The sequence below is a fragment of the Etheostoma cragini genome, unplaced genomic scaffold, assembly GCF_013103735.1.
Source record: "Etheostoma cragini isolate CJK2018 unplaced genomic scaffold, CSU_Ecrag_1.0 ScbMSFa_367, whole genome shotgun sequence".
In the NCBI taxonomy this organism is placed as follows: domain Eukaryota; kingdom Metazoa; phylum Chordata; class Actinopteri; order Perciformes; family Percidae; genus Etheostoma; species Etheostoma cragini.
In genome coordinates this window covers 22582-32199 of record NW_023267961.1, presented here as the reverse complement: position 1 = coordinate 32199, position 9618 = coordinate 22582, and the positions used below count along the sequence as shown (strand labels likewise).

General features: G+C 44.7%; 1 protein-coding gene across 3 annotated transcripts in view; it reads left to right on the top strand.

The window, feature by feature from the left end:
- The window catches only part of LOC117940896 (NACHT, LRR and PYD domains-containing protein 12-like), a 35506-nt gene that overhangs the window by 11778 nt on the left and 14110 nt on the right, over nucleotides 1–9618 (top strand). For 2 of the 3 annotated variants that reach the window (XM_034866020.1, XM_034866019.1), the window contains exons 3-7: nucleotides 1–921; nucleotides 1503–1676; nucleotides 1846–2019; nucleotides 2872–3045; nucleotides 3214–3393. The exon at nucleotides 1–921 is cut by the window's left edge and continues 1 nt beyond it. In XM_034866020.1, the coding sequence (XP_034721911.1) occupies nucleotides 26–921; nucleotides 1503–1676; nucleotides 1846–2019; nucleotides 2872–3045; nucleotides 3214–3393 (1598 nt within the window). In that variant the 5' untranslated portion in view covers nucleotides 1–25. The remainder of the gene's footprint in view (nucleotides 922–1502; nucleotides 1677–1845; nucleotides 2020–2871; nucleotides 3046–3213; nucleotides 3394–9618) is intronic. The other variant, XM_034866021.1, reaches the window with a different exon arrangement.

Below are 9618 nucleotides of genomic sequence, written 5' to 3'. Positions count from 1 at the left end.
CACTGCTACAGTTCTGGAGGAGGTGATGAAGACCAGAGAGGGAGGAGAGCTGCCCAAGACCCTGACTGAGATGTACGCAGAATTCCTGGTTTATCAGATTCATCAGACAAATGAGAAGTATGACCCAGAAGAGTGCATTCAGTACATTGAGTCATTAGCAAAACTGGCTTACCATCAGTTGGAAAAGGGCAACCTGATCTTCTACGAGACAGATCTAGAAGAGAGTGGCATTGATGTCAGTGGAGCCTCGGTGTGTTCAGGAGTGTTCACAGAGATCTTCAAAGAGCAACGTGGGAAGAAGAAGGATAAAAAAAAGATGTTCAGTTTCATCCATCTGAGTGTTCAGGAGTTTCTGGCTGCTCTCCATGTAGAGAGGGCAGTCATTAACAGAAACAAGAACGTGATGTTTAGGCGAAGTTTGGTTAAAAACATTCGAAGGGTTTTCAGCGAAAAATCTGTGATGTCTAAGGTCCACAGGTCAGCTATTGACAAGGCCTTACAGAGTCCAAACGGACACCTGGACCTGTTCCTTCGATTCCTCCTGGGTCTTTCTCTGAAGACCAATCAGATTGTTCTTGAAGACCTGCTGAAACCAAAAGGAACCAGCCCACAGACCAATCAGGAGACAGTGGAGTACATCAAGAAGAAGATCAGTGAGAATCTGTCTGCAGAGAGAAGCATCAATCTGTTCCACTGTCTGAATGAACTGAATGATGGTTCTCTGGTGGAGCAGATCCAACAGGCCCTGAATTCAGGAAGTCTCTCCACAGATGAACTGTCTCCTGCTCAGTGGTCAGCTCTGGTCTTCATCTTACTGTCATCAGGAAACGATCTGGACGTGTTTGACCTGAAGAAATACTGTGCTTCAGAGGAGGCTCTTCTGAGGCTGCTGCCAGTGGTCAAAGCCTCCAAAAAAGCTCTGTAAGTATCAGATAACTTCAGATACTAACTGGATGGGATGTGTAGGGTTGTTCTCAACAAATGAAAGCTTAACTCTTGTGTTGTCCTCCCGGGTCAAAAGTATACCACCTATAGTTTATGGCCTCCTTATAAGGGGGCGCTAACGAGCCATTTTTGCGCACCTCTTACTCTGCTTAAAATACGTAACTTTTCACCAGGCTCAAGACCCTCAAAAAGGCCATTCATTTGCAGGGATAAAGAATAATAATTCCTTCAGTGTCAATAGGGCCTTTGCCACTGTCGGCACTCGGGCCCTAAAGGCCGTTTTACAGTCAACGCATCCGAGGTTGTGGGGCTATAAAAAGTTACAGCGCTCCCATGACGTCAGACTGGCGCTCATCAGGTCGGCTGAGGCTGGTATACCACACGTTTAGTTATTCAATTTTAATAAGGCCTTCAACGCTGTTGGCAGTCAGGCTCTAAAAGGACAAAAAATGTTTGAATCAGTACCCCAGTAAGGACAACCTTGGAAATGTGATGGTTCACATTATCTGTGACAGAAACAGCATAAGTGTTTGTCTTTATCCCAAACTCTTCTTCAGGCTGAGTGGCTGTAACCTGTCACTGAGAAGTTGTGAAGATCTGTCCTCAGTTCTCAGCTCTGAGTCCTCTAGTCTGAGAGAGCTGGACCTGAGTAACAACAACCTGCAGGATTCAGGAGATTTGTTGCTCTCTGCTGGACTGGAGAGTCCACACTGTAAACTGAAAACACTCAGGTGATGAATAATAAATCTTTTAAAGATTAATCAGATCTGTCACATATTAGTTTTCTTTAGTCAGTTACCCATTTCTCTTTCATTCAAGTAGGGCATACCTACTTATAAGGGTGAGTTTGATTAAAGATACATAGAAATTTTTTCACATATGTTCTGCACATATTTTTAGGCTAAGTGGCTGTAACCTTTCAGAGAGAAGTTGTGAAGATCTGTCCTCAGTTCTCCGCACTGAGTCCTCTAGTCTGAGAGAGCTGGACCTGAGTAACAACAACCTGCAGGATTCAGGAGTGATGCCGCTATCTCTTGGACTGGAGAGTCCACACTGTAGACTGGAGACTCTCAGGTAAGGAATAATAAACCTGTAAAAATAATTAGATTTGTCACATGTCGGTTTTCTTTAATCAGTTACCCATTTCTCTTTCATTAAAGTAGTGCATACCTAAATATAAGGGTAAGCTATATTAAATATACATAGAAATGTTTTTACATATGTTCTGCATATATTTTTAGGCTGAGTGGCTGTAACCTTGCAGAGAGAAGTTGTGAAGCTCTGTCCTCAGTTCTCATCTTAGAGTCCTCTAGTCTGAGAGAGCTGGACCTGAGTAACAACAACCTGCAGGATTCAGGAGTGAAGCAACTTTCGGCTGGACTAGAGAGTCCACACTGTAAACTGGAGACTCTCAGGTAGGGAATAATAAACTGTAAAAGATTAATGAGATCCGTCACATGTCAGTGGTCTTTAGTCAGTTAAACATTTCTTTTTCATTTAAGTACTTAATCACCAAATATAAGGGTAAGTTACTTTAAATATACATAGAAATGTTTTCTCATATCTTCCGCACATATTTTTAGGCTGAGTGGCTGTAACCTGTCAGAGAGAAGTTGTGAAGATCTGTCCTCAGTTCTCAGCTCAGAGTCCTCTAGTCTGAGAGATCTTGACCTGAGGAACAACAACCTGCTGAATTCGGGAGTGAAGCTGCTCTCTGTTGGACTGGAGAGTCCACACTGTAAACTAGAGTTACTCGGGTAAGGAATAATAAACCTGTAAAAGATTAATCGGATCTGTCGCATGTCAGTTGTCTTCAGTCAACTAAACATATCTCTTTCATTAAAGTAATGCATACCTAAATATAAGGGTAAGCTCAATTAAATATACATAGAAATGTTTTCACATATGTTCTGCACATATTTTCAGGCTGAGTGGCTGTCACCTGTCAGAGAGTGGTTGTGAAGATCTGTCCTCAGTTTTCAGCTTAGAGTCCTCTAGTCTGAGAGAGCTGGACCTGAGTAACAACAACCTGCAGGATTCAGGAGTGAAGCTGCTTTTGGCTGGAATGGAGAGTCCACACTGTAAACTGGAGACACTCAGGTAGGAAATAATAAACCTGTAAAAGATTAATAAGATCTGTCACATTTCAGTTATCTTCAGTCAGATAAACATTTCTCTTTCATTGATATAGTGCTTACCTAACTATAAGGGTAAGTTATATTAAATATACATGGAAATGTTTTCACATATGTTCTGCACATATTTTAGGCTGAGTGGCTGTAACCTGTCGGAAAGAAGTTGTGAAGGTCTGTCCTCAGTTCTCAGCTCTGAGTCTGAGTCCTCTAGTCTGAGAGAGCTGGACCTGAGTAACAACAACCTGCAGGATTCAGGAGTGAAGCTGCTTTCGGCTGGACTAGAGAGTCCACACTGTAAACTGGAGACTCTCAGGTAGGGAATAATAAACAGTAAAAGATTAATGAGATCTGTCACATGTCAGTGGTCTTTAGTCAGTTAAACATTTCTTTTTCATTTAAGTACTTAATCACCAAATATAAGGGTAAGTTACTTTAAATATACATAGAAATGTTTTCTCATATGTTCCGCACATATTTTTAGGCTGAGTGGCTGTAACCTGTTAGAGAGAAGTTGTGAAGATCTGTCCTCAGTTCTCAGCTTAGAATCCTCAGGTCAGGATTCAGCATTTGTTAAACTAGAATCATTTAAATGTTGCTTGATAGGGGTGTCACCTTTCAACAAACCTTCGATTACATCTTTCATTCTAAGATCATGATTTGAGTCTAAATGTTTTTAAAGCACGGGTTGCTAATCTTGTTTAACACTACACTTTTATGCTGTATATCTGAGCTTGAATCTGCATTCCACTAACTTGTTACACTCTAATATATCCTATATAAGATGCTTTTTTAGGCTATAAATAGGGCATGCAGGCTGAAATTCAACTGTGTGGTTTTGTCAAGATTAAGCTATTTGCAGAAGGAAACGCCACTATCTGCTAGGCCAGGGGTCGGCAACCTGCGGCTCTTTGATCCCTCTGATGCGGCTCAGCTTTTAAAAAATACTTAATGAATATTTAATTAAAATGTATTTTATTTTAGTTCGTACAGCAAATTAAAGACATCAAGTCAGCTGTGGCCTCCTCAATTGCCTGTGATGAATCTAAAGACTAAGGTGATATTGAACAAATTGCGTTGTTCTGCCGTTATGTAAACCCGACTGGGCCACAAGAAGAAATGATTCAGTTGATACCACTAAAAGGCCAAACACGGGGGGGCGACGTCTGTGAGGCTGTCTTGAATTGTTTAAGAGCAAGAGGAATAACCCCCCCCGTGTCAGTGGTACAGACGGGGCACCGAGTATGACTGGCGCGCACAACGGCTTTGTGACTCCTGCAGAAGTCGCTGGACAGGAAGTTGGTGACTTTTCACTGCGTCCTGCACCAATAAGACCTGTGTGCTCAAACATTTCCTCCGGAATGCACAGAAGTAATGAATGTTGTCATTCAGATTCTGAGCAAATTAGTGGCGAAAGGTTCAAATCCCTGTCAGTTCCGTTGGTTACCGGACGCGCTGGGACCAGCCAGAGTGGCTGTGGTCTTGTAGACATGACAGCGCACCTGAACACCTGAACACCTGAACACCTGGACACCTGAACGCAGCTCTTCAGGGTAAAGGACCCACAGCCCTGTGAGTCCTTTACCCTGAGGAGCTGTGGAGGTTTTGCCATTTGAGCCAAGTTGACAGTGCTAGCCCTATTTTACTAAACCGTTAACCCAACGTTTTTTGTTTTTTCCGGAGTTAAAAATGTTTTGTTGCATGCAGAAATTATATTTTATTTTCTCTGCAGTCGTTCGTTGATTTCATAAATGTAACAAAGTACAGTTTGTTTATACATAGCACAAAAGCAAAAAAAAACTTTTGGGAAAAGTCTTTTTGGTTCAGAGCGGTGCAGTTCAATCATTGGCCACTAAGCCCATGGTGGGATTAAGACATGGTGCTGTTCCTGGGGGCTTGGGTGGCTGCTTAACCAGCCGTCCAGACGTGACAGTAATATTGACAATTTCATTTTGGATCGTGACTTAATTTCGGTCGATTTCCATTCAAAATCTAAATCGTGACACCCTTATTGCTTGATATACAAGTTAATGTCTATAAAAAATATACCCAACATCTTTCTCTCCCCAATTTGCTGAATTTGGGTCGCTGCAGAATAAGACAACCTTAAATTAAATATATAATTTGTGTGTATGTGTGTTCAGCCTGTCAGGCTGTCTGATCACAGAGGAAGGCTGTACTTCTCTGGCCTCAAACCCCTCCCATCTGAGAGTGCTAGACCTGAGCTACAATAATCCAGGAAACTCAGGAGTGGAGCTGCTGTCTGCTAGACTGGAGGATCCACACTGGAACACACTCAGGCATGAACAGACAACACATTGTCACACACTGTTTCTCTGTCACACTGCCAAGCTGAGGACTATTGGTCCACAGCATGTACCAGCAGCACTGCTGATCATTGTGATTTTCACCAGTTACCTGTAATGTGTTATACATTTGGCAGATGGTTTCTGAAGAAGCTTCAGAGGGTTCATTCTGACTTTGTTTCTTCCTCCAGGCTGGAACCTGGTGGAGAGCAGTGGCTGAAACCTGGTCTGAGGAAGTGTAAGTGTGTGTTGACTTTGATTCATGAAAACAATAATCACATGTTCAAGTAGGATTGGGATTGTGTTAGTATTGTATTAGTGTTGTTAAAGTATCTGTCAAAAATAGAAGTCACTTTGTCAAAACTCTTCACACAGTTAGCCTAACAGAAGTCTGTGGGGACCAAACTGTGAATCATTTTCATTGTCTTTACACAAAATGCATTCACTGACCACATATTCCAAAATCCCTCATCTCATTTAGCCCCCACCCCTAAGTAGTCCCTCCAGGATTTCGCTGATTGGTTTTTAGATAGTTGCGGCCCAAAATGTCTGATGTTGCAGGAGTTGCGATAAAAGTTGTGATGATTATTGTGTCAGGCGCTTGCTGACAACTTGTTGGACTTCTGTGCTAGTCATGGCTTGTCCATCACAAACACTTTGTTCGAACATAGGTATGCTCATAAGTGTACATAGTAGCAGAGCGCCCTATGCCAAAGGTTAATGAACGATTTAACAATCGTTTCATCTGATCTGGGGCCGTATGTTTTGGACACTCGGGTGAAGAGAGGGGCAGAGCTGTCAACTCATCACCATCTGGTGGTGAGTTGGGTCAGGGCTCAGGGGTTGAGGGAGGACTATGGACAGACCTGTTTAGCCCACACAGGTAGTGCGGGTAAATTGGGAACGTCTGGAGGGTCTGGAACGTCTATGTCTAGATCTACTAGACATAATATCTAATGTGTGTTACGTCACACCTCCGGCGGAGCTTTTCCTGCATCCCTGTGGAGGCTGGGGACATTGAACCTGAGTGGACAATGTTCAAAGTTTCCATTGCTGAAGCTGCGGTGGCGAGCTGTGGTCTTAGGGTGTTAGGTGCCTCAAGGGGCGGTAACCCACGAACACCCTGGTGGACACCGGTGTTAAGGGAAGCCGTCCGACTGAAGGAGTCTTTCCTGGAAAAGTTATCCCGGAGGACTCCGGAGGCAGTTGCATGGTACCGATGGCTCCGAAGGGTTCCAGCCTCTGCCGTGACAGAGGCAAAGCAGCGGGTGTGGGAGAAGTTCGGAGAAGACATAGAGAAGGATTTTTTAGCCGGCACCAAGTTGCTTCTGTAAACTGTTTGCCACCTCAGGATGAGGAAGCAAATACCAAGCTGTGTACAGTAAGGATGGGACGGTTTTGACCCTAATTGAGGAAGTAAATTAGCGGTGGAAGGAGGACTTTGAGGAACTCCTAAAAGAAGCTGACACTTCCTCTCTGGTAGAGGCAGAGCTGGAAGATGATGGGGGATTGTCGTCAATTACCCTGGTGGAGGTCTCTAAGGTAGTCAAACAACTCCAGAGTGGCACAGCCCCGGTGATTGATGAGATCCGTCCAGAACTGCTGAAAGCTCTGGGTGTCGAGGCGCTGTCTTGGTTGACACGACTCTTTAACACTGCGTGGAAGTCTGGGACGGTGCCTAAGGAGTGACAGACCGGGGTGGTGGTTCCCTCTTCAAAAAGGGGGACAAGAGGGTGTGTGGCAATTACAGGGGTGTCACACTTCTCAGCCTCCCTGGTAAAGTCTACTCCAAGGTGCTGGAGAGGAGGGTTCGGCCGATAGTGGAACCTCGGGTTGGAGAGGAACAATGCGAATTCCGTCCTGGTTGTGGAACAACGGATCAGATCTTCACTCTCGCAAGATCCTGGAGGGAGCCTGGGAGTATGCCCATGTGTTTTGTGGATCTGTAGAAGGCGTATGAACGGGTCCTCCCCAGGAGACACTGTGGGAGGTGCTGTGCGAGTATGGGGTGAGGGGGTCCCTTCTCAGGGCCATTCAATCTCTGTATGACCAAAGCAAGAGCTGTGTCCGGGTTCTCTGCAGTAAGTTGGACTCGTTCCAGGTGAGGGTTGGCCTCCGCCAGGGCTGCGCTTTGTCACCAATCCTGTTTGTAATATTTATGGACAGGATATCGAGGCGTGGTCGGGGTCAGGAGGGGTTGCAGTTCTGTGGGCTCGGGATCTCATCCCTGCTTCTTAACGTTAATTAGATACTAGTGTACTGTATGCTCTTGTTGTTATCTACCAGCAATACCGTGGTACCTTGTATTTGAAATAAATACCCAGTACATTTACAGGGTTCAAACTTGCTAATTTCTGACCCAAATTGCTTTGTTCTTTGATGTGAGGATATTTTTGCAAATGTTTCTTAAAAAATGAATGCTCTCTGTCCACTGGAACTCCTCAGCTTTTCAGTAATAAACTGGCCTCTATTAAGGCCGGCCTCTAATAAGGGCCCACCTCTAATAAGGGCCCGCCTTGAATAAAACCCTGCCTCTAATAAGGGACCGCCTCCAAAAAATTCCTGCTTTGCGTGCTTCAGGGGAAAAACCAGTCAATTACATTGATGTTAAAATGTAAACAGGCTGCCAGGGTGGTCTGAAATGTTCTGCATGGTGTTTGCTGTATGTTTTTTTGGTAAAGTCCCTCCAGAAAAACCTGATTATGAATATATTATTAATAAACATCTGACTGCTTCTATGGGAATTTAACATAGGTATACTTATGCCCCCCTGTATTTTAACATGGGGGGTGTATACTTATGCCCCTGTATTTTAACATAGGGGGTGTATACTTCTGCCCCCTGTATTTTAACATAGGGGGTGTATACTTATGCCCCCTGTATTTTAACATTTACATTTTTGATCTAATTAAGAGTCAGTCTTTAAATAAAGTAACATTAACCATCAAGATGATGAACTGATGCTGTGTTGGGTCTCATTGTCTCCGTCAGATTCCTGTGAACTCTCCCTGGACACAAACACGGTGAACAGGAACCTCAGACTGTCTGACAACAACAGGACGGTGACATGTGTGAAGCAGTATCAGACATATCCTGGTCATCCAGAGAGGTTTGAGTCCTGGCCTCAGCTGCTGTGTAGAGAGGGTCTGACTGGTCGCTGTTACTGGGAAGTCCAGACCAGGGGAGGGGTTCATATATCAGTGAGTTACAGAGGAATCAAGAGGAGAGGAGTCAGTGGAGAATGTTGGTTTGGACGTAATGATCAGTCCTGGAGTCTGCATTGCTATGATGATGGTGGTCGTTACTCTGTCTGGCACAATAACAGAGAAACAGTCCTCCCTGAGTCCTCCTCTTTCTCTGGTAGAGTAGCAGTGTATGTGGACTGTCCTGCTGGCTCTCTGTCCTTCTACACAGTCTCCCCTGACTCACTGATCCACCTCTATACCTTCAACACCTCATTCACTGAACCTATCTATCCTGGGTTTGGGTTAGGGTTTGGGTTAGGTTCCTCAGTGTCTATGTGTTCTGTGTAGGATTAGGGTTTGGTTCCTCAGTGTCTCTGTGTTCTGTGTAGGGTCTAGGATTAGTGTTAGGGTCAAGGGTTTCGTTCTTCAGTGTATCTGTGTAGGGATAGGTTCCTCAGTGTCTCTGTGTTCTGTGTAGGGTTAGGGTTTGGTTCCTCAGTGTCCCTGTGTTCTGTGTAGGGTTAAGGTTGAGGGTTAGGTTCCTCAGTGTCTCTGTTTCGGTGTAGGGTCTAGGATTAGGGTTAGAGTCAAGGGTTTGGTTCCTCAGTGTCTCTGTGTAGGGATAGGTTCATCAGTGTCTCTGTGTTCTGTGTGGGGGTTAGGGTCGAGGGTTAGGTTCCTCAGTGTCACTGTGTTCTGTGTCGGGGTTAGGGTCAAGGGTTAGGTTCCTCAGTGTCTCTGTGTTCTGTGTAGGATTAGGTTCCTCTGTGTCTCTGTGTAGGGTTAGGGTCTAGGGTTAGGGTTAGGTTCCTCAGTGTCACTGTGTTCTGTGTAGGATTAGGTTCCTCGGTGTCTCTGTGTAGGGTTAGGGTTAGGTTCCTCAGTGTCACTGTGTTCTGTGTAGGGTTAGGGTTAGGTTCCTCAGTGTCTCTGTGTCCTGTGGAGGACGAGACCTCCCTTTGAGCAAATTAACATCCATCCATCCATCTTCGACCACTTATCCGGTATCGGGTCGCGGGGGCAGCAGCTCCAGCAGGGGACCCCAAACTT